The sequence below is a fragment of the Mobula hypostoma genome, chromosome X2 (genome assembly GCF_963921235.1).
Source record: "Mobula hypostoma chromosome X2, sMobHyp1.1, whole genome shotgun sequence".
NCBI classification, from domain to species: Eukaryota; Metazoa; Chordata; class Chondrichthyes; order Myliobatiformes; family Myliobatidae; genus Mobula; species Mobula hypostoma.
The window spans coordinates 47,814,020-47,839,837 of record NC_086129.1 but is presented as its reverse complement, the minus strand read 5'-3'; the positions used below and the strand labels follow the sequence as shown (position 1 = coordinate 47,839,837).

Below are 25,818 nucleotides of genomic sequence, written 5' to 3'. Positions count from 1 at the left end.
TTAGCGTAAAACTAGGCATAATTAAGCGTTTCGATCGTGGTGAACAAAGTAAGGACAAGGTGAGTTTGGCTTGTGGAAGTTGACGAAGATGATGATGCAACACACATCAAAGTTGCTGGTGAACGCAGCAGGCCAGGCAGCATCTCTAAGAAGAGGTACAGTCGACGTTTCAGGCTGAGACCCTTCGTCAGGACTAACTGAAGGAAGAGTGAGTAAGGGATTTGAAAGTTGGAGGGGGAGGGGGAGATCCAAAATGATAGGAGAAGACAGGAGGGGGAGGGATGGAGCCAAGAGCTGGACAGGTGATAGGAAAAGGGATACGAGAGGATCATGGGACAGGAGGTCCGGGAAGAAAGACAAGGAGGTGGGAGGGAACCCAGAGGATGGGCAAGGGGTATAGTCAGAGGGAGAAAAAGGAGAGTGAGAGAAAGAATGTGTGTATAAAAACAAGTAATAGATGGGGTACGAGGGGGAGGTGGGGCATTAGCGGAAGTTAGAGAAGTCAATGTTCATGCTATCAGGTTGGAGGCTACCCAGACGGAATATAAAGTGTTGTTCCTCCAACCTGAGTGTGGCTTCATCTTTACAGTAGAGGAGGCCGTGGATAGACACGTCAGAATGGGAATGGGATGTGGAATTAAAATGTGTGGCCACTGGGAGATCCTGCTTTCTCTGGCGGACAGAGTGTAGGTGTTCAGCAAAGCGGTCTCCCAGTCTGCGTCGGGTCTCGCCAATATATAAAAGGCCACATCGGGAGCACCAGACGTAGTATATCACCCCAGCCGACTCACAGGTGAAGTGTTGCCTCACCTGGAAGGACTGTTTGGGGCCCTGAATGGTGGTAAGGGAGGAAGTGTAAGGGTATCCCGACGCAGACTGGGAGACCGCTTTGCTGAACACCTACGCTCTGTCCGCCAGAGAAAGCAGGATCTCCCAGTGGCCACACATTTTAATTCCACATCCCATTCCCATTCTGACATGTCTATCCACGGCCTCCTCTACTGTAAAGATGAAGCCACACTCAGGTTGGAGAAACAACACCTTATATTCCGTCTGGGTAGCCTCCAACCTGATGGCATGAACACCGACTTCTCTAACTTCCGCTAATGCCCCACCTCCCCCTCGTACCCCATCTGTTACTTATTTTTATACACACATCCTTTCTCTCTCACTCCTTTTTCTCCCTCTGTCCCTCTGAATATACCCCTTGCCCTTCCTCTGGGTTCCCCCCCACCTCCTTGTCTTTCTTCCCGGACCTCCTGTCCCGTGATCCTCTCGTATCCCTTTTGCCTATCACCTGTCCAGCTCTTGGCTCCATCCCTCCCCCTCCTGTCTTCTCCTATCATTTTAGATCTCCCCCTCCCCCTCCAACTTTCAAATCTCTTACTCACTCTTCCTTCAGTTAGTCCTGACGAAGGGTCTCGGCCTGAAACGTCGACTGCACCTCTTCCTAGAGATGCTGCCTGGCCTGCTGCGTTCACCAGCAACTTTGATGTGTGTTGCTTGAATTTCCAGCATCTGCAGAATTCCTGTTGTTGAAGATGATGTTGAAGAGGTTTTGGCATCCCATGACCAAGAACTGATAGATGAAGAGCTGATGCAATTGGAAGTGGAAAGGATAACAATCGAAACCGAATGCAGTAGCGAATGGATCGAAATTGAAGTCGTCCAGGAACTGAACGTGAAGCAACTGCGTGAGATTTTCGCTGCAATGATTGTAGAAAAGTACGACTTTAATGTTGAAAGGGTACATCGGTTTAGGGCATATTTACAAGATGGTTTGAGTGCTTACAAAGAAGTGTATGATAGAAAAATGCGCGAGGCTAAGCAGTCAAGCAAGCCTTCCACATCAGCCACAGCAGACGACGAATCTTGACCTTCGACATCAAGGCAGGCAGATATAGAAGATGATGACCTGCCTGCCCTGATGGAAATAGACGACGATGAGATGACACCCCAGTGTCCCACCAACCACCCCAAACCCCGGGCCGCGGACTGATACATTGCCGCGGAGAATGCAGCGGTAGCCGGGACACACCCAGCACACCTTTAAGAAAAAAGCCGAAATAAACAAGCTAATTAATTAGGTGCCGCCTGGCACATAAATGCTGGCCCAGATCAGAGGTGATTGACGATTGCGTCGCCTATGAGGTTTTTTTCTTAAAGATGTGCTGGGTGTGTCCCGGCCACTGCTGTACCCCTGCATTCTTCGTGGATCAGTATCAGTCGGCGCCCTGGAGGTTGGGGTCCACCCCACCACCCAAACCTCCGACGACTCAGCCTAACAAGCCATCATCAGTGTGCTCGGTGCTGTCTTCCAGACTCCCATAAGTGGTACAACACTTGTACATACATTATTTCTACTTTATATAGGCTGTGTATTTTTATGCGTTATTTGATATGAGTGAGGTTGATGTTTTGGAGCATGTTGATATTAAGGGAGAGGAGGTGTTGGAGTTGTTAAAACACATTAGGACGGATAAGTCCCCGGGGCCTGACGGAATATTCCCCAGGCTGCTCCACGAGGCTAGGGAAGAGATTGCTGAGCCTCTGGCTAGGATCTTTATGTCCTCGTTGTCCACGGGAATGGTACCGGAGGATTGGACGGAGGCGAATGTTGTCCCCTTGTTCAAAAAAGGTAGTAGGGATAGTCTGGGTAATTATAGACCAGTGAGCCTTATGTCTGTGGTGGGAAAGCTGTTGGAAAAGATTCTTAGAGGTAGGATCTCTGACCATTTAGATAATCATGGTCTGATCAGGGACAGTCAGCATGGCTTTGTGAAGGGCAGATCGTGTCTAACAAGCCTGATAGAGTTCTTTGAGTAGGTGACCAGGCATATAGATGAGGGTAACATACATCAAAGTTGCTGGTGAACGCAACAGGCCAAGCAGCATCTATAGGAAGAGGTGCAGTCGACGTTTCAGGCCGAGACCCTTCGTCACGACTAACTGAAGGAAGAGTGAGTAAGGGATTTGAAAGCTGGAGGGGGAGGGGGAGATGCAAAATGATAGGAGAAGACAGGAGGGGGAGGGATGGAGCCGAGAGCTGGACAGGTGATAGGCAAAAGGGGATACGAGAGGATCATGGGACAGGAGGTCCGGGAAGAAAGACAAGGGGGGGGGTGACCCAGAGGATGGGCAAGAGGTATATTCAGAGGGACAGAGGGAGAAAAAGGAGAGTGAGAGAAAGAATGTGTGCATAAAAATGAGTAACAGATGGGGTACGAGGGGGAGGTGGGGCCTTAGCGGAAGTTAGAGAAGTTAATGTTCATGCCATCAGGTTGGAGGCTACCCACATGGAATATAAGGTGTTGTTCCTCCAACCTGAGTGTGGCTTCATCTTTACAGTAGAGGATGCCGTGGATAGACATGTCAGAATGGGAATGGGATGTGGAATTAAAATGTGTGGCCACTGGGAGATCCTGCTTTCTCTGGCGGACAGAGCGTAGATGTTCAGCAGAGCGGTCTCCCAGTCTGCGTCGGGTCTCACCAATATATAAAAGGCCACATCGGGAGCACTGGACGCAGTATATCACCCCAGTCGACTCACAGGTGAAGTGATGCCTCACCTGGAAGGACTGTTTGGGGCCCTGAATGGTGGTAAGGGAGGAAGTGTAAGGGCATGTGTAGCACTTGTTTTGCTTACACGGATAAGTGCCAGGAGGGAGATCAGTGGGGAGGGATGGGGGGGACGAATGGACAAGGGAGTTGTGTAGGGAGCGATCCCTGCGGAATGCAGAGAGATGGGGGGAGGGAAAGATGTGCTTAGTGGTGGGATCCCGTTGGAGGTGGCGGAAGTTACGGAGAATAATATGTTGGACCCGGAGGCTGGTGGGGTGGTAGGTGAGGACCAGGGGAACCCTATTCCTAGTGGAGTGGTGGGAGGATGGAGTGAGAGCAGATGTACGTGAAATGGGGGAGATGCGTTTAAGAGCAGAGTTGATAGTGGAGGAAGGGAAGCCCCTTTCTTTAAAAAAGGAAGACATCTCCCTCGTCCTAAAATGAAAAGCCTCATCCTGAGAGCAGATGCGGCGGAGACGGAGGAATTGCGAGAAGGGGATTGCGTTTTTGCAAGAGACAGGGTGAGAAGAGGAATAGTCCAGATAGCTGTGAGAGTCAGTAGGCTTATAGTAGACATCAGTGGATAAGCTGTCTCCAGAGACAGAGACAGAAAGATCTAGAAAGGGGAGGGAGGTGTCGGAAATGGACCAGGTAAACTTGAGGGCAGGGTGAAAGTTGGAGGCAAAGTTAATAAAGTCAACGAGTTCTGCATGCGTGCAGGAAGCAGCACCAATGCAGTCGTCGATGTAGCGAAGGAAAAGTGGGGGACAGATACCAGAATAGGCACGGAACATAGATTGTTCCACAAACCCAACAAAAAGGCAGGCATAGCTAGGACCCATACGGGTGCCCATAGCTACACCTTTAGTTTGGAGGAAGTGGGAGGAGCCAAAGGAGAAATTATTAAGAGTAAGGACTAATTCCGCTAGATGGAGCAGAGTGGTGGTGGAGGGGAACTGATTAGGTCTGGAATCCAAAAAGAAGCGTAGAGCTTTGAGACCTTTCTGATAGGGGATGGAAGTATATAAGGACTGGACATCAGGTTGGAGGAACAACACCTTATATTCCGTCTGGGTGGCCTCCAACCTGATGGCATGAACATTGACTTCTCTAACTTCCGCTAAGGCCCCACCTCCCCCTCGTACCCCATCTGTTACTCGTTTTTATGCACACATTCTTTCTCTCACTCTCCGTTTCCTCCCTCTGTCCCTCTGAATATACCTCTTGCCCATCCTCTGGGTCACCCCTGCTCCTTGTCTTTCTTCCCGGACCTCCTGTCCCATGATCCTCTCGTATCCCCTTTTGCCTATCACCTGTCCAGCTCTCGGCTCCATCCCTCCCCCTCCTGTCTTCTCCTATCATTTTGCATCTCCCCCTCCCCCTCCAGCTTTCAAATCCCTTACTCACTCTTCCTTCAGTTAGTCCTGACGAAGGGTCTCGGCCTGAAACGTCGACTGCACCTCTTCCTATAGATGCTGCTTGGCCTGTTGCGTTCACCAGCAACTTTGATGTATGTTGCTTGAATTTCCAGCATCTGCAGAATTCCTGTTGTTTGCATATAGATGAGGGTAGTGCAGTGGATGTGATCTGTATGGATTTTAGTAAGGCATTTGACAAGGTTTCACACGGTAGGCTTATTCAGAAAGTCAGAAGGCATGGGATCCAGGGAAGTTTGGCCAGGTGGATTCAGAATTGGCTTGCCTGCAGAAGGCAGAGAGTGGTGGTGGAGGGAGTACATTCAGATTGGAGGATTGTGACTAGTGGTGTCCCACAAGGATCTGTTCTGGGACCTCTACTTTTCGTGATTTTTATTAACGACCTGGATGTGGGGGTAGAAGGGTGGGTTGGCAAGTTTGAAGACGACACAAAAGTTGGTGGTTTTGTAGATGGTGTAGAGGATTGTCGAAGATTGCAGAGAGACATTGATAGGATGCAGAAGTGGGCTGAGAAGTGGCAGATGGAGTTCAACCCGGAGAAGTGTGAGGTGGTATACTTTGGAAGGACAAACTCCAAGGCAGAGTACAAAGTAAATGGCAGGATACTTGGTAGTGTGGAGGAGCAGAGGGATCTCGGGGTACATGTCCACAGATCCCTGAAAGTTGCCTCACAGGTGGATAGGGTAGTTAAGAAAGCTTATGGGATGTTAGCTTTCATAAGTCGAGGGATAGAGTTTAAGAGTCGCGATGTAATGATGCAGCTCTATAAAACTCTGGTTAGGCCACACTTGGAGTATTGTGTCCAGTTCTGGTCACCTCACTATGGGAAGGATGTGGAAGCATTGGAAAGGGTACAGAGGAGATTTACCAGGATGCTGCCTGGTTTAGAAAGTATGCATTATGATCAGAGAGTAAGGGAGCTAGGGCTTTACTCTTTGGAGAGAAGGAATATGAGAGGAGACATGATAGAGGTGTACAAGATAATAAGAGGAATAGATAGAGTGGATAGCCAGCACCTCTTCCCCAGGGCACCACTGCTCAGTACAAGAGGACATAGCTTTAAGGTAAGGGGTGGGAAGTTCAAGGGGGATATTAGAGGAAGGTTTTTTACTCAGAGACTGGTTGGTGCATGGAATGCACTGCCTGAGTCAGTGGTGGAGGCAGATGCACTAGTGAAGTTTAAGAGACTACTAGACAGGTATATGGAGGAATCTAAGGTGGGGGCTTATATGGGAGGCAGGGTTTGAGGGTCGGCACAACATTGTGGGCCGAAGGGCCTGTACTGTGCTGTACTTTTATATGTCTATGTCTATATGATTTGGCAGCTTCATAGCTTAAAGGTTACTGGAGAGAGTGTTTCTGCCGAGAGCGCTTGCGAGAGATTTTTGCTACGGAGAACAGTGCGGCAATGATTGTAGAGAAGTATTTCTACTTTATATAGGCTGTGTATTTATCATATCATTCCTGCTTTTACTTTTACTGTTATTTTAGGTTTTATGTGGTATTTGGCATGATTTGGTTGGTTATTTTTGGGTCTGCGAACACTCACAAATTTTTCCCATATAAATAAATAGTAATTGCTTCTTCCCTTTATGACATTCTTTACGAACCGTTTCATAGGAATGCTCTACCTTCGGATGGCGGGGGAAACCTGTAGTTTCAATATAATTATGGAGAAGGATCGGTCTGGACCCAGGGTTATAATTACTATAAAACCTAAGGATCCTTATAAAGCCAATTTTGTTCTCTTAGTAGTGTCTATGAAGTATTTATTTGGTAGATGGAATCCATTTACATCTTTAGTTGTGGTCGTATTAATATAGTTAAAATGATTTTACCAAAATGTTTATGTTTATTTATATTTATCCCTGTTTTTTTGACTAGGAAGTTTTTTAATAGACAATAGGTGCAGGAGTAGGCCATTCGGTTATAATGGGTGACTTCAATCTACATGTAGATTGGGTGAACCAAATTGGTAAAGGTGCTCAGGAAGAGGATTTCTTGGAATGTATGCGGGATGGTTTTTTGAACCAACATGTCGAGGAACCAACTAGAGAGCAGGCTATTCTGGACTGGGTTTTGAGCAATGAGGAAGGGTTAATTAGCAATCTTGTCGTGAGAGGCCCCTTGGGTAAGAGTGACCATAATATGGTGGAATTCTTCATTAAGATGTAGAGTGACATAGTTAATTCAGAAACAAAGGTTCTGAACTTAAAGAGGGGTAACTTTGAAGGTATGAGATGTGAATTAGCTAAGATAGACTGGCAAATGACACTTAAAGGATTGATGGTGGATATGCAATGGCAAGCATTTAAAGGTTGCATGGATGAACTACAACAATTGTTCATCCCAGTTTGGCAAAAGAATAAATCAAGGAAGGTAGTGCACCTGTGGCTGACAAGAGAAATTAGGGATAGTATCATTTCCAAAGAAGAAGCATACAAATTAGCCAGAGAAAGTGGCTCACCTGAGGACTGGGAGAAATTCAGAGTTCAGCAGAGGAGGACAAAGGGCTTAATTAGGAAGGGGAAAAGAGATTATGAGAGAAAACTGGCAGGGAACATAAAAACTGACTGTAAAAGCTTTTATAGATATGTAAAAAGGAAAAGACTGGTAAAGACAAATGTAGGTCCCCTGCAGACAGAAACAGGTGAATTGATTATGGGGAGCAAGGACATGGCAGACCAATTGAATAATTACTTTGGTTCTGTCTTCACAAAGGAGGACATAAATAATCTTCCAGAAATAGTAGGGGACAGAGGGTCCAGTGAGATGGAGGAACTGAGCGAAATACATGTTAGTAGGGAAGTGGTGTTAGGTAAATTGAAGGGATTGAAGGCAGATAAATCCCCAGGGCCAGATGGTCTGCATCCTAGAGTGCTTAAGGAAGTAGCCCAAGAAATAGTGGATGCATTAGTGATAATTTTTCAAAACTCGTTAGATTCTGGACTAGTTCCTGAGGATTGGAGGGTGGCTAATGTAACCCCACTTTTTAAAAAAGGAGGGAGAGAGAAACCGGGGAATTTTTGACCGGTTAGCCTAACGTCGGTGGTGGGGAAACTGCTGGAGTCAGTTATCAAAGATGTGATAACAGCACATTTGGAAAGCGGTGAAATGATCGGACAAAGTCAGCATGGATTTGTGAAAGGAAAATCATGTCTGACGAATCTCATAGAATTTTTTGAGGATGTAACTAGTAGAGTGGATAGGGGAGAACCAGTGGATGTGGTATATTTGGATTTTCAGAAGGCTTTTGACAAGGTCCCACACAGGAGATTAGTGTGCAAACTTAAAGCACACGGTATTGGGGGTAAGGTATTGATGTGGATGGAGAATTGGTTAGCAGACAGGAAGCAAAGAGTGGGAATAAACGGGACGTTTTCAGAATGGCAGGCGGTGACTAGTGGGGTACCGCAAGGCTCAGTGCTGGGACCCCAGTTGTTTACAATATATATTAATGACTTGGATGAGGGAATTAAATGCAGCATCTCCAAGTTTGCGGATGACACGAAGCTGGGTGGCAGTGTTAGCTGTGAGGAGGATGCTGAGAGGATGCAGAGTGACTTGGATAGGTTGGGTGAGTGGGCAAATTCATAGCAGATGCAATTTAATGTGGATAAATGTGAAGTTATCCACTTTGGTGGCAAAAATAGGAAAACAGATTATTATCTGAATGGTGGCCGATTAGGAAAAGGGGAGGTGCAACGAGACCTGGGTGTCATTATACACCAGTCATTGAAAGTGGGCATGCAGGTACAGCAGGCGGTGAAAAAGGCGAATGGTATGCTGGCATTTATAGCGAGAGGATTCGAGTCCAGGAGCAGGGAGGTACTACTGCAGTAGTATAAGGCCTTGGTGAGACCACACCTGGAGTATTGTGTGCAGTTTTGGTCCCCTAATCTGAGGAAAGACATCCTTGCCATAGAGGGTGTACAAAGAAGGTTCACCAGATTGATTCCTGGGATGGCAGGACTTTCATATGAAGAAAGACTGGATGAACTGGGCTTGTACTCGTTGGAATTTAGAAGATTGAGGGGGGATCTGATTGAAACGTATAAAATCCTAAAGGGATTGGACAGGCTAGATGCAGGAAGATTGTTCCCGATGTTGGGGAAGTCCAGAACAAGGGGTCCCAGTTTGAGGATAAAGGGGAAGCCTTTTAGGACCGAGATTAGGAAAAACTTCTTCACACAGAGAGTGGTGAATCTGTGGAATTCTCTGCCACAGGAAACAGTTGAGGCCAGTTCATTGGCTATATTTAAGAGGGAGTTAGATATGGCCCTTGTGGCTACGGGGATCAGGGGGTATGGAGGGAAGGCTGGGGCGGGGTTCTGAGTTGGATGATCAGCCATGATCATAATAAATGGCGGTGCAGGCTCGAAGGGCCGAATGGCCTACTCCTGCACCTATTTTCTATGTTTCTATGTTTTCTATGACCCTTTGAGCCAGCACCGCCATTCACTGTGATCATGGCTGATCATCCACTATCAGTATCCAGTTCCTGCCTTATCCCCTTAACCTTTGATTCCACTATCTTTAAGAGCTCTATCCATCTCTTTTTTCACTGCCTGCTGTACTTGCATGTTTGCTTTCTGTGACTGATGTACAAGAACACCTAGATTTTGTAGTGCTTCCCCTTTTCCTAACTTGACTCCATTTTCATCGGATCAATTCTATTATTTTATCTTTTATTTGGAATAATAAAAGACCAAGAATTAGCAAATGTTACTTACAAAAGTTGAAGAAGGATGGAGGTCTTGCTTTGCCTTATTTAAGAATGTATTATTGGGCTGTTAATGTGCGATACATGTCCTTTTGGTTATATTGGGTTGATAAAAATGATCGGCCAATTTGGGTAGACCTGGAACTGAAAGCTGTGAAATAGTTTTATGTAACCTGGTTATTGGGAGTTGCTTTACCTATCTAATTAGCTAAAGTTGCTAATTTAAACCTATACCCTGTGATTAAGCAGTTTTTACAAATTTGGCTCCAGTTCCGTAATTTTTTTAATCTTAAAAAATTTAAACTTTGCAGTTTAATTTACCAAAATTACTTTATTAAGCCTTCTTTAAGTGAACCAATTTTTTTTACTTTGCAAAAATAAAGGTATTAATTCTTTTTTGGATTTATTCAAAGACGATAGATTGATGTCTTTTGAACAATTAATTGATAAATATTCTCTTTCATATTCACACTTTTTGCCATACCTTCAAGTTGGACATTTCTTACAAAAATATTTAAGTAATTTTCTTTATATATTGGAGTCTGATCTGTTAGATGCTGTTATGAGTATGAACCCTTCGACAAAGGGTTCTATTTGAAGAATTTATAATTTATTATTACAATGGGATAAGCGTCCTTTATCTAAGATTAAACAGGATTGGGAAAAAGAACTCAATTTGACTTTTATGATGGAGGATTGGACGCCCATTTTGAAGTTGGTTAACTCTTCTTCGATTGTGCTAGTCATTCACTGACTCAATTTAAAATTGTACATCTTTACCATTTGACGAAGGAGAGACTCTCTAAAATATTTTCCAATGTTGATAGTTATTGTGATAGATGTAAAACTGAGATAGCTACACTGACACATATGTTTTGGTCTTGTTCTATATTGGAACAGTTCTGGAAATCAGTTTTTTCAACAATTTCTAAAGCACTTAAAATTAATCTGCAACCTAATAAATTAACTGTGCTTTTTGGAATAATTCCTCAAAATATTCATGGTATTTCTATGTCTGACCAACATGTTATTGCATTTGTTATATTGATAGTTAGGAGGGCCATTTTGTTGAAGTGGAAAAATACATCACCTCCCACTTTGTCACAATGATTCTCTCAAGTGATGCTCTGTCTTAGTTTGGAGGAAATTAGAAGTCGAACCTTTGAACCTTTATTTGATTTTGAGAAAAGATGGGGTTCATTTTGCTCGTTATTATCATTTGAGCTAATTGATAAATTTTCTCCACGATCTAATTGTAAATTTTTGGTATATTTTTCTTCCTTTCTGGCAGTTTGATGTTATCTTTAGAAGCTTTTTGTATGACACATGGCTCCGAGATTGCACACCTAATAGGGTTTTTTCCTATTTTTTCTGCTTAGTAGGTTTTTTATTATCACAAAATTTTTTTTCAATCTTTCTTAAGGTAATGTTTTTTTTCTTTGAGACATTGTAAGTGTTGTTACTTCGATGTACTCATGTTATTTCTTTTGTATAATACAACAATAAAAAGATTTGAAAAGAAAGAAAGGAGTTTAATGCTGATAAATGTGAGGTGCTACATTTTGGTAGGACTAATCAAAATAGGACATACATGGTAAATGGTAGGACATTGAAGAATGCAGTAGAACAGAGGGATCTAGGAATAATGGTGCATAGTTCCCTGAAGGTGGAATCTCATGTGGATCGGGTGGTGAAGAAAGCTTTTGGTATGCTGGCCTTTATAAATCAGAGCATTGAGTATAGGAGTTGGGATGTAATGTTGAAATTGTACAAGGCATTGGTAAGGCATTGGAGTATTGTGTACGGTTCTGGTCACCGAATTATAGGAAAGATGTCAACAAAGTAGAGAGAATACAGAGGAGATTTACTAGAGTATTACCTGGGTTTCATCCCCTAAGTTACAGAGAAAGGTTGAACAAGTTGGGTCTTTATTCTTTGGAGTGTAGAAGGTTGAGGGGGGACTTGATAGAGGTATTTAAAATTATGAGGGGGATTGATAAAGTTGAAGTGGATAGACTTTTTCCATTGAGAGTGGGGGAGATTCAAACAAGAGGACATGAGTTAAGAGTTAGGGGGCAAAAGTTTAGGGGAAACATGAGGGGGAACTTCTTTACTCAGAGTGGTAGCTGTGTGGAACGAGCTTCCAGCAGAAGTGGTAGAGGCAGGTTCGATGTTGTCATTTAAAGTAAAATTGGATAGGTATATGGACAGGAAAGGAATGGAGGGTTATGGGCTGAGTGCAGGTCGGTGGGACTAGGTGAGAGTAAGCATTCGGCACGGACTAGAAGGGCTGAGATGGCCTGTTTCCGTGCTGTAATTGTTATATGGTTATACGGTTAAATAATCATCAAGTAATTTAAAATTTTGAGAGTCCTACACAGGAAACAAAAGGACCTATGTCCTGTATCAGAGAAGTCAGTAAGTGAAGGATATAGCTATGTTAATTAGTAGAATCATTAGAGGAGAACTGATAAATTTTCTTCAACAGCTAATGGTGTATTTGGAACTTACTGCCTCAAACAATGGAGGCTGTAATGCTCGCCACATTTTTAAAAAAATAGCTTGATGAATAATGGAAACATAACTTAAAGAACAATGGAACAGGAGTTGGGAAGCTGAAGTTAATTAGTGTGGTTGTGACAAGGTAAATGGCTTAATTCTGTGCCATAATAGAACACAGAAAACTACAGCCCAGCATAGACCATTCAGCCCGTTATGTTGTGCTGACCTTAAAACCTGCTGTAAGATCAATCTAACCCTTTCCTCCCGTGTAGCCATAGACCATAAGACATAGGAGCAGAATTAGGCCATCTGGCCCATCGAGTCTGCTCCGCCATTCAATCATAGCTGATCTTTTTTTCTATCTCCTTCTCAACCCTAGTTACCGGCATTCTCCCCAGAACCTTTGCTGCCATGTCCAATCAATAACCTATTTATCACTGCCTTAAATACTCCAAATGACCTGGACTCCACAGCTGCATGTGGCAACAAATTCCACAAATTCACCACCCTTTGGCGAAAAGAATTTCTCCGCATCTCTGTTTTGAAAGGGCGCCCCTCTATCTTGAGCCTATATCCTCTTGTCCTGGACTCTCCCACCATGGGAAACATCCTTTCCACATCTACTCTGTCTAGCCCTTTCAACTTTTGAAAGGTTTCAATGAGATCCCCCCCTCATCCTTCTGAATTCCAGCGAGTACAGACCCAGAGCCATGAAACATTCTTCGTATGATAACCCTTTCATTCCTGGAAGCATCCTTGTGAATCTCCTCTGGACCCTCTCCAATGCCAGCACATCTTTTTGAAGATGAGGAGCCCAAAACTGTACATAATACTCAAGGTGAGGCCTCACCAGTGCCTTATAAAGCCTCAGCATCATATTCTTGCTGTTGTATCCTAGACCTCTTAAAATGAATGCTAACCTGGCATTTGCCTTCCTCACCACCAACTCAACCTGCAAGTTACCCTTCAGGGTGTTCTGCACAAGGACTCCCAGGTCCCTCTGCATCTCAGATTCCTGGATTTTTGCCCCGTTTAGAAAATAGTCTGCACATTTATTTCTACTACCAAAGTGCATGACCATGCATTTTCCAACATTGTATTTCATTTGCCACTTTCTTGCCCATTCTCCTAATCTGTCTAAGTCCTTCTGCATCCTACCTGCCCTCTATTTTTCTATCATCTACATACCTATCTAAGATTTTCTTAATTGTTCCAGCACCAACCCTGACGGACATCTATCACTCTCTTTTTAAGAAAAAACTTACCCTCTGATATTTCCCCTTTGCTTTCTTCCAATCATCTTAGAATTATGTCCCCTCATATTAGCTATTTCTACCCTGGGGAAAAAGTCCCTGGCTATCCACTCGATCTATGCCTCTTATCATCTTGTACACCTCTATTGAATCACTGCTCATCCTTCGCTCCAAAGAGAAAATCTCTCGCTTGCTCAACCTATCCTCACAAGACATGCTCTCTAATCCAGGAGGCAAATCTCCTCTTGTACCCTATCTAAAGCTTCCACTCCTTCCAATAATGAGGTGACCAGAAGTATATGGTCCAATTGGGATTTTATAGAGCTGCATAAGTGCCTCAAATTTTGGGTAGGTGTTTTTTTTTGTCAATTTTCACTCATCTGAAATGACGATTTGTTTCTCTCTCCACAGATACTGCTTGATCTGCTATTAAGCAAAGGGATATGTGGTTATCTTCATTCACTGCATGAAACAATTAATTTCATTCACTTACAATATGTCAATTTCACTAATGTTTCATCCTTAAATATTGCATCAGCGAGGCACTTGAAACACTGGGACACAGGGACTTCATTTGACTGTAAAAAATCGTCCATGCAGTGGCTGCAACAAGCTTCAGTTCAACTGTCAGCATGTACTTCTGCAGTTGTATGTGTCAGTCAGCATAATTAATTTATGGTCATTTCCTTTCACTGGAAAGCTAATGAGTTTATGTGCCTGATGCTGAATGAATAGCATGTGCCGTTGAGAACAGCCCCGAGAATGCAGTCTCGTGACTTGCTCAGAAGGCGCTTTGAGAAAGATCACTGCATTCCCATCCAAGCCTTTTCAAGTAATATAAAAATCATATACAAATAGAAAAGGCTGTAGTAGTTAGTCATTCTTAAAGACAGAAGAATTGTGCACTGCAGGACAATATCTAAGGGTTAAGGTGATTTAGATTTTTAGAGATGTTACATTACATGGTCCTACTGTTCTCTTTGGTATTGCGCTTATGTTTTTCCCTTACAATGAGCATTAATTATGTGGAGTAAAAGAGGGTATCTTAAATCACAGAAACATTGTGGAATACTTTAAAATCTTTTTCTTCCAACAATATTATGAAATTGTCACGATATGGACTGGCTACGCCTGAACCCAAGTGTGGACTCCAATGTGGCAACCAGAGTTCATATTCATATTGTTTTGACTAACTAAAACCGAGCCACACAGAAGCTAACTGGGAACTATAAAACAAATTTACTTACACAGTGAACTTCCTGGAGAGAGAGAGTTCAGGAGAATCTGTGGTAATCTCACTCACCTGACATGTTGTTTTATATTTCCTCAACACAAAATTGACAATGAACAATTAGCTACAATTTCAGTTGCTATAATCACTTACTTTAATACTTTATATATAGTCAGGTACATTCAGAATTATGTATTTACATGCAAATTAGCAGAACCCTTTCCATATCGTGTTCCAAAAACCTCAAAAATACTCTGAAAATATGCCCCTTTTGTTTTAGCGCTGAGGAATGGTAATTGACAATACAGATGACTGAATTGCGCATTGAGTGGCAGGGATACACATTTAACAAGGCAGAAACATTTGCCTTATGAGAATAGGATGAGTGAACTCGGCCTTTTTTCCTTGGAGTGACGGAGGATGAGAGGTCACCTGATAGAGGTGTATAAGATGATGAGAGGCATTGATCATGTGGATAGTCAGAGGCTTTTTCCCAGGGCTGAAATGGTTGCCACAAGAGGGCACAGGTTTAAGGTGCTGGGGAGTGGGTACAGAGAAGATGTCAGGGGTAATTTTTTACGCAGAGAGTGGTGAGTGCGTGGAATGGGCTGCCAGCGACAGTGGTGGAGGCGGATATGATAGGGTTTTTTAAGAGACTTTTGGATAGGTACATGGAGCTTAGAAAAATAGAGGCCTATGGGTATCCCTAGTAATTTCTAAGGTAGGGACATGTTCGGTACAACTTTGTGGGCCGAAGGACCTGTATTGTGCTGTAGGTTTTCTATGTTTCTGCATTCAGCTATTGTCTTCCCTTGTGTAGTTTCAATTGGGACAGAATCAGAACTGATGGTTTCACTATCCAAAATTCATAATGTTTAAGCTAATTATGCACAGAGATAAAATCAGATCCTGTGGAAAGGTCCGAAATTGGGAGAGAGCAAATTATGACAGGATAAGACAGGAGTGTTGATGGGAGCAGCTGCTAGAAATAGTCAACAGATCAGATGGTATCTGCGGAGTGAGAAACAGTTATTTCAGGTCAACCACCTTTCATTAGAGCTGAGAAAAGTGAGAAATCAAATATTTTAAATTTGAGAGGGGAAAAGTGGAGAAAAGCATGGTAAAGTGATTTTCTTAAATTATGAATAAGAGAATTACTTCAGAAAATATTTTTTGATAGTGAGCAGCATTGGAATCAGTTAATTTTATATATGTGAAATGAAGGGCCTGCTTTTTAAATTGATACTGTAGATTTAACAACCATTACAAAAAGTTAAAATTTAATTTTCATGTATTAAGTTTGGTTTTTGTATGTCCTTGTGCCACAGGTTATGGAGACAGAAAGAATGATTTATTTGGTGACAGAGTACGCAAGTGGTGGAGAGATATTTGGTGAGTGTATTTATTTTTGATTTGCAATGGATGCTATAATCTTAAAACAGATCTGATCATGCTTCATTCTTGTTGTAATGCTGCTAAGGATTTGCATCAAGTTAGACGTATTGAAGTAAAATAGTTGATAATATTTTACAAAATCAGGTTTAATATCACTGGCATATGTTGTGAAATTAGTTGTTTTGCAGCAGTACATTGCAATACATAATAAAAATGCTATAAATTACAGTAAGAATATATAGTAGTGCAATCAGTACAAAAAAAGTGAGGTAGTGTTCATGGGTTCATTGTCCGTTCAGAAATCTGATGGTAGAGGGGAAGAAACTGTTTTTGAAACAATGAGCGTGTGTCTTCAGGCTCCGGTACCACCTCCTTGATGGTAGCAATGAGAAGAGGGCATGTCCTGCATGATGGAGGTCCTCAAAGATGGACACTGCCTTTTTGAGGCATTGCCTTTTGAAGGTGTCCTTGATGCTGGTGAGGCTGGTGTCCATGATGAAGCTGGCTGAGTTTACAACTTTCTGCAACTTTTTCCGATCCTGTGCAGTAGCCCCTCCTTTCCAGATGGTGATGCAACCAGTTAGAATGCTCTCCACAGCATATCTGTAGAAATTTGCGAGTGTCTTTGGTGACATGCCAAGTCTCCTCAAACACCTAATGAAATAAAGCCGCTGTCATGCCTTCTTTGTAATTGCATCAATATAAGACCATAAGATATAGGAGCAGAAGTAGGCCATTTGGCCTATTGAGGCTGCTCTGTCATTCAGTCATGGGCTGATCCAATTCTTCCAGTCATCCCCACTCCCCTGCCTTCTCCCCATACCCTTTGATGCCCTGGCTAATCAAGAACCTATCTATCTCTGCCTTAAATGCACCCAGTGACTTGGCCTCCACAGCCGCTCGTGGCAGCAAATTCCGCAGATTTACCACCCTCTGACTAAAGTAATTTCTCCACATCTCTGTTCTAAATGGTTGTCCTTCAATCCTGAAGTCGTGCTCTTGTCCTGGACTCTCCTACCATGGGAAGTAACTTTGCCGTATCTAATCTGTTCAGGCCTTTTAACATTTGCAATGTTTTTATGAGATCCCCCCCTCATTGTCATGAACTCCAGGGAATACAGCCCAAGAGCTGCCAGATGTTCCTCATACGGTAACCCTGTCATTCCTGGAATCACTCTCGTGAATCTTCTCTGAATCTTCTCCAATATCAGGATTGGAGTCCAAAACTGTACACAATACTCGAGGTTTGTTCTCACGAGTGCCTTATAGAACCTCAACATCATATCCCTGCTCTTATATTCTATACCTCTGGAAATGAATGCCAACATTACATTTGCCTTCTTCACCACCGACTCAACCTGGAGGTTAACCTTTAAGGTATCCTGCACTAGGACTCCCAAGTCCCTTTGCATCTCTGCATTTTGAATTCTCTCCCCATCTAAATAATAGTCTGCCTGTTTATTTCTTCCACCAAAGGGCATGACCATACACTTTCCAACGTTGTATTTCATTTGCCACTTCTTTGCTCATTCCCCTAAACTGTCTAAGTCTATCTGCAGCCTCTCTGTTTCCTCAACACTACCTGCTCCTCCACATATCATCAGCAAATTTAGCCACAATTCCATTAATCCCATAGTCCAAATCATTGATGTACATTGTAAAAGCAGCAGTCCCAAGATCGACTCCTGTGGAAGTGCACAGGTAACTGGTAGCCAGCCAGAATGGGATCCCTTTATTCCCTTTCTCTGCTTTCTGACAATCAGCCAATGCTGCAACCATGCTAGTAGCTCACCTGTAATTCCATGGGATCTTATCTTGCTAAGCAGCCTCATGTGTGGCACCTTGTCAAAAGCCTTCTGAAAATCCAAGTACACAACATCTACTGCATCTCCTTTGTCTACCCTGCTTGTAATTTCCTCAAAATATTGCAGTAGGTTAGTCAGGCCCGGTTTTCCTTTCAGGAAACTATGCTGGCTTTGGCCTATCTTGTTATGTACCTCCAGGTATTCTGTAATCTCATCCCTAACAATCGATTCCAACAACTTCCCAACCACTGATGTCAGGCAAAAAGTTCTATAGTTTCCTTTCTGCTGCCTCCCACCCTTCTTAAATAGCAGAGTAACATTTGCAATTTTCCAGTCATCCGGTGCAATGGCAGAAACTGTCCAGTCTTGAAAGATCATTGTTAATGCCTCCGCAATCTCTCTAGCTACTTCCTTCAGAACCCAAGGGTACGTTCCATCAGGTCTGGGAGATTTATCCACCCTCAGACCATTAAGCTTCCTGAGCATCTTCTCAGTCATAATTTTCACTGCATATACTTCATTTTCCTGACATTCTTGAATGTCCGATATACTGCAGATGTCTTCCACTGTGAAGAGTGATGCAAAATACGCATTCAGTTCGTCTGCTATCTCTGTGTCTCTCATTACAATATCTCCAGCATCATTTTCTATTGGTCCTATATTTACCCTCAACTCTCTTTTACCCTTTATATACTTAAAAAAGCTTTTAGTGTCTTCTTTGATATTAGTTGCCAGCTTCCTTTCATAATTCATCTTTTCCTTCCTAATGAACTTCTTAGTTTCCTTTGGCTTCCTTGTATGCCCTCTCTTTTGGTTTTACTTTGGCTCTGACTTGACTTGTCAGCCACGGTAGTGTCCTTCTTCCATTTGAAAATTTCTTCTTATTTGGAATACATCTGTCTTGCACATCCCTCATTTTTCGCAGAAACTCCAGCCATTGCTGCTCTGCTATCCTTCTTGCTAGTGTCTCTTTCCAGTCAACCTTGGCCAGTTCCCCTGTCATGCCATTGTAATTTCTTTTAATCCACTGAAATACCGACACATTAGAATTTAGTTTCTCCTTCTCAAATTTCAAAGTGAACTCGATCATATTGTGATCACTGTTCCCTCAGGCTTTCTTAACCTTAAACTCTCTTACCACCTCCCGATCATTGCACAACACCCAATCCAACACAGCCGATCCCCTAGTGGGTCTCAACAGCAAGCTGTTCTAAAATGCCATCCCTTAGACATTTTACAAGTTCTCTCTCTTGAGGTCCAGTACTGGCCTGGTTTTTCCAATCCACTTTCATGTTAAAATCCCCAACAATTATCATAACATTGCCCTTCTACAGCCTCCTCTACTGTAAAGATGAAGCCATACTCAGGTTGGAGGAACAACACCTTATATTCCGAATGGGTAGGCTCCAACCTGATGGCATGAATATTGACTTCTCAAACTTTCGCTAATGCCCCACCTCTCCCTCGTACCCCATCCATTATTTATTTATTTATATACACACACTCTTTCTCTCTCTCTCCTTTTTCTCCCTCTGTCCCTCTCACTATACCCCTTGCCCATCCTCTGGGCTTCCCCCCCCCTTGTCTTTCTCCCCAGACCTCCTGTCCCGTGATCCTCTCATATCCCTTTTGCCAATCACCTGTCCAGCTCTTGGCTCCATCCCTCCCCCTCCTGTCTTCTCCAATCATTTCGGATCTCCGCCTCCCCCTCCCACTTTCAAATCTCTTACTAGCTATTCCTTCAGTTAGTCCTGACGAAGGGTCTCGGCCTGAAACGTCGACTGTACCTCTTCCTAGAGATGCTGCCTGGCCTGTTGCGTTCACCAGCAATTTTTATGTGTATTGCCCTCCTGACACTTTTTCTATCTCCTGCTGTAATTTGTAATCCACATCCTGGCTGCTGTTTGTCATAGTCATACTTTATTGATCCCGGGGGAAATTGGTTCTGTAGGCCTGTATACACTGCCATTAGCCTCCTTTTACCCACTTGTTACTACTTAACTCAACCCATAGAGGCTCTACACCTTCTGAGCCTATGTCATCCCTTTCTAATGATCTAATATTATTTCTTATACACAGGGCCACACCATCCCCTCTACCTACTAACCTGTCTTTCTGATACACCGTATATCCTTAGACGATCAGCTCCCAATGGCAGCCATCCTTTAGCCAAGTTTCAGAGATGGCCGCAATGTCATACTTGCCAATCTGTAGCTGAATTTCAAGATAGTCTATTTTATTTCTTATGCTGTGTGCATTTGAATATAATGTTTTCAGTCCAGTACTTGTTGCTTTGTTTTAACTGCACCACGCCTCTGTTGCCTTGTAACTCATCCCACTGACTGTCATCTCTTGTCTGTCCTTTCTATCATCTCTGTTGCACGCTATCTTTATTTCTGTTTTCCCCTTCCATAGCCCTATCACTCTGGTTCCCATCCCCCTCTCAAATTAACTTAAATCTTCCAAACAGCTCCATCAAACCTGCCTGCTCGGATATTGGACCTCTTTTGGGTTCAGGTGGAACCCGTCCTTTTTGTACAGGTCGTACCTCTCCCAGAAGATGCCCCAATAATCCAGGAACCTGTACCCCTGCCCCCTACACCAGTCTATCAGCTACGCATTAACATGCCTGATTATGTTATTCTTGCGCTCGTTAGCATGTGGTACAGGCAGCAATCCTGAGATTACTACCCTGGAGGTCCTGCTTTTCAGCTTCCTACCCAACTCCCTGAAATCTCTCTTCAGGACCTCCTCCCTTTTTCTACCCCTGTCATTGGTACCAATGTGTACCAAGACTTCTGGCTGTTCACCCTCTCCCTTAAGAATACTCTGCACCTGATCTGAGACATCCCATATCCTGGCACCTGGGAGGCAAAACACCATGCGGGTATCTCTGTCAGGCTGACAGAAGCTCCTGTCTGTTCCCCTATGACTAATGCATATTGACTGAGACTCCCATACTGGAAAAGGGCCTGATGAGATAGACTTTGTCAAATGTGTTCAGAAAAGTTTCCTTAATACATAGAAGTCCAAATGCGAGTGTGTGATACTTGATCACTAATGAGGGAAGGAAGTGGGGCAGGTGACAGAAGTTTGTGTCAGGAACCCTTTTATCTAGTGATCATAATGCCATTAGTTTCAAAGAAGATATGGAAAAAGATAGGTCTGGTCCGCGGGTTGAGATTCAAATTGGGAAAAGCCAATTTTGGTGGTACTAGAAGTGTGTGGATTGGAACAGGTTGTTTTCTGGCAAAGGTGTACTTGGTAAGTTGGAGGCCATCAAAAATGAAATTTTGAGAATACAAAGCTTGTATGTGTTGTCAGAATAAAAGATAAATATAACAAGTATAGGGAACCTTGGTTTTCCAGTGATACTGAGGCCCTGGTCAAGAAGGAAAAGGAGGTGCATAGTAAGTACTTTATACTTTATTGTCACCAAACAATTGATACTAGGTATAGGCAGGTAGGAACAAATAAGGTACTTGAGTATAAGAACACTTAAGAAAGAAATCAGGAGGGCTGAAAGAACGCATGAGGTTGTCTTAGCAGACAAGGTGAAGGAGAATCCTAACAGATTCTACAGATATCTTAGGAGCAAAAGGATTGCAAGGGACAAAATTAGTCCTCTGGTAGATGGATTTTAATACAGGCAAGTGTGAGGTGTTGCATTTGGATAGGACCAACCAGGGATGGACTTGCAGAGTGAACTGTAGGGCACTGTGGAGTGCGGTAGAACAATGGAATATCGGAATATAGGTCCATAATTTATAAAGAAAGCTTTTGGCACATTGGCTTTCATAAATCAAAGTAAAGAATACAGGAGATGGGATGTTATGTTGAAGTTGTACAAGATGTTGGTGAGGCCTAGTTGGAGTATTCTGTGCTGTTTTGGTCACCTATCTACAGGAAAAATGTAAACAAGTTTGAAAGAGTCAAGAGAAAATTTACAAGATGTTACCAGGACTGGAAGACCTGAGTTATAAGGAAAGATTGAATAGATTAGGACTGCATTCCTTGGAATGTTAAGGATTGAGGAGAGATTTGATAGAGATGTACAAAAAATGAGGGGTATAGACACAAAATGCTGGAGGAACTCAGCAGGTCGGGGAGCATCTATGGAAAAGACTAAAGAGTTGACGTCTTGGCCCGAAATGTCGACTATACGCTTTTCTTTAGATGCTGCCTGGCCTGGTGAGTTCCTCCAGTATTTTGTGTGTTGCTTGGATTTCCAGCATCTACAGATTTTCTGTTGTTTGAGGGGTATAGATATGGTAAATGCAAGCAAGCTTTTTCCACTGAGGTTTGGTTGGACTACAACTTGAGGGCATGGGTTATGGGCTCAGGGTTAAAGGTGAAAAGTTTAAGGGGAACATGAGGGGAAACTTGTTCACTTAGAGGGTTATGAGATTCTGGAATGAGCTGCTAGCATGATTTCAACGTTTAAGTGAAGTTTGGATAGGTATGTGGAAGGTAGGGATAGGGAGGGCTGCGGTCCCGGGGCAGTTCGATGGGAGTTTACAGTTTAAATGATTTGGAACAGACTAGATGGGCCAAAAGTTCTGTTTCTATGCTTCATTTTTCTGTGACTTTATGACTCTAGATTTTGGAGAACGTAGATTGTACTGTAGTCCTGCTGAAGGGTTTTGGCCTGAAACGTCGACTGTACTTTTTTTCCATAGATGCTGCCTAGCCTGCTGAGTTCCTCCAGCATTTTGTGTGTTGTGGTGACAGTAATTTTGCCTGGCACATTTAAAAAAAGGTATTTAGGAAGCAGTTTCTGTTTAGGGTTGAATTACCTTATTTTTGGAAAAAAAAAGTGCTAGTCTCAAAATATTAAATATATATCTGAATAATTCCACAAATTCTAATGTATGTGATACAGCATTTACCTACAGTTTTAGTCTGGACTAAACTATTCCAGCATTTGAAGCTAACAATATTTGATCAAGTGATCAATCAGTCCTTTAATGCTTTGTTTCTTCTGATGTCATAATGTGGTACTTGGATGGTATATTTAGAGCAATAAAATTATTGAAATTGTTAAACAATTTGGTGACTTGGAACATTAGTAAAATAAAATTAAATCATTTCCTGACTAAGTGGAGTAGTATTGACTTCAATCAAAGCGGTTCATTTTCAGATCCCTTTTTGTAAGTATTTTCATGGCCATTCCATTCGTACTCGTGGCCTAGAAATACTGTCACTTACAGAAGTGTCAGGTACACTGTGTAATTGAATTTCTATAAATATGTCTTAATTAAAGAAAATCTTAATTTTCCTTCCATATTTTCTCTGCACTTCATGCATTTATGAATGCAAGCATGTAGTCATTCAGACTAGCATCCAGTGGTGCCTTGCATGCCTTTTGATGTAACTTCCATGATTTTCCACCACTTGTATGTTTCACAGGTAAAATGCAGGTCATTAGCGCAGAAACAAACTTCAATAATACATGGTTTTGGTGTCACTTAAAGGTGGTCTGCCCAAAGAAATCCCAAGTCTAAGTCCACAGCTGGAGATCTTTCTCAGAAAGGGCCTTCTTGAGCAGTATGCTCACTCCTCTATACGGCTGTTTTCTTGGGCCTCCCATATCCCTGACATTAAAACCTTTCTTTATCTCCAGCAGCCAATATGTAACAACTTGGCTAGTAGGATAGTATATTTTAGCCATTATACTGCACAGAAACAGGCTATTTGCTCCAACTAATCCATGTAGAATTTATGCTCCACTTAGAACCTCTGACTTGCCTTGGCAAAATTTGTCAATGTAACCTATTCTCTTCTCTCTCAAATGCCAGTCCATTTTCCAACTAAAAGCATTTATCACTTTTGCATCAGCCTCTCTCAAGAGCAAGTTTTACATTCTTACATATCTACTGATAGTTTTTTTTGGTATTTCATGTCAAATTTTCAGAATTTTCTGTGTGGAAATCTTTCATAATTTTAAAGTCTTTTGCCTTGTTTTCACAAGAGAAAAGAGGCCCAGTCTGTTTATTCTTTGTTAAAATGTATTCTCATCATTTTCTGATTTCACATTTGTAAGTCTGGTTTGCACTTCCTCCAGTGCTCATATGCCATATAATGCCAACTGTAGATTTGTATCATGTCAGAATAATTGTATTATGTTTCTGTACGTCACCCAGTAACCATATTTGACCAAATGACTCTCAAGCAAGTGTTTAAGTTTTCCTATTTCTAATCATTGATTTCTTAACTATTAAGAAAATGAATGGAAGTGTTCACAACAGTAAAATTAATATATTAGTCTTTTGAAATACTGTCCTACACATGCATGTCAGCTTGTTTCCCACTGGCACAGTATTTTTATTTAGCTCTGTGCTGGAACTTTGTAATAAATAGCTCCTTGTCTTGAGTTTTGTTTAAAAAATAAATAATAAAGGCATAGAAGAAAGATGGAGACTAGCATAGCCATGTTTACAGAACAGCACGTGTCACATTCCTTTCGCTCAGCCTAATTGAATGCTGTACAAAGGCCCATCTATAACAGCACATATATAGCACTTTGGCATATTCTGAGCAAATTCCACAGTCACATGAAGGAGATTGCACAGGGTTCTCTGTTTTTAGACTACGATACTTGCATTCAACTTAGAAGGTCTTGATGTTTCCTGTCAAGGACAGAATTTTGTCTTTTGTCACTTGTGCTAAATGGACATTAAACCGAATATTAGGTGACTGGTATTCCAGTTGATCGAATGGGATTGAATGTTGGAGTGGGAGTATGATGCGAAGCCTTCACTATCGTGCCCATTTAGCATTGCCAAGTGAAGGCTAATTTTTATCTTTGCTTCAAAAGTGGTATAGGGTGGGAAATTACACTGATTCTGAAGTTTGAACTAGAAGCACTGCAGTCATTGAGTGAATTGTACGATGATAATTTTCATGAATTTTCAAAGTGAACAAATTCCATAATATACATTTTGTAATGTATGTCAATGACAAAAGAGGAAATAATATTAAAATTGCTGGGAGGGGAAAATTTGCAATTGTAAATATATATATATTATGTGCTCTTGGCCTTGCATTGTTTGAATGAAACAAAGGTTCCAGCATCAGTGGAGTGAAATTTCATTTCTGGTTGACTCCAACAATTTCCACATGAAAATAAACTTGATTGTCCATTTTGGAAATCGTTTAGAATGTGAATTTCTTTTAACATGTTTGAAAAGGAGAATCCCAAAAAGGCTCTCTGCCTGAAACATCAACTGTTTATTCTCTTCCATAGATGCTGCCTGGCTTGCTGAGTTCCTCCAGCATATTGTGTGTGTTGATACAGAAAGAGATGTTCTTTTACCTCCCAGCTGTTGGTTGAATATTTTTGAAGTATTTGTGTTTAATTTTATAAGTAGTGAAGTAAAATTTCCACTCAATGCTAGTGCCCAAATGGCACTGTTTTTACTTTAAAAGATTTATAGGGGTATGTGAAGGTCAGAATGCTCGCCATGTCAAAGACTCAGGTCATTTAGCTGTTTGCTCAACAGATGTCAGTATTCACTCTTTGCATTCTGAATTGTTCAGTAATTTTAGTGCATTTTAGATTATTCAAAAGGGATCAACAGCTTGGAACCAATGACTGTTTAGGAGATTAGCCCCTCCACCTCCCACCTTAATTACTGGATGACAGGGAACCAGGACGTGGGAATTTACATGGTTATAATTGGGAATTAATATACAGTGCCTATTTAAAAAGTATACAACCCCTTAAAAGTTTTCATCTTTTATTGTATTGCAGCATTGAATCACTGGATTTAATTTGGCATTTTTTTTTGACACTGATCAACAGAAAAAGACCTTTGTGTCAAAGTGAAAACAGATCTCTACAAAGTGATCTAAATTAATTACAAATATAAAACACAAATAATTGATTGTATAAGTATTCACCCCTTTAATA

General features: G+C 42.2%; 1 protein-coding gene across 9 annotated transcripts in view; it reads left to right on the top strand.

Moving 5' to 3' along the window:
- The window catches only part of sik3 (SIK family kinase 3), a 482,160-nt gene that overhangs the window by 181,862 nt on the left and 274,480 nt on the right, over positions 1-25,818 (top strand). For all 9 annotated transcript variants that reach the window (XR_010016690.1, XR_010016689.1, XR_010016691.1 and 6 more), the window contains exon 3: positions 16,035-16,098. Coding sequence is in view for 5 of the 9 variants with exons in the window: in XM_063038656.1 (XP_062894726.1) it covers positions 16,035-16,098 (64 nt within the window). In the remaining 4 variants the exon portion in view is untranslated. The remainder of the gene's footprint in view (positions 1-16,034; positions 16,099-25,818) is intronic.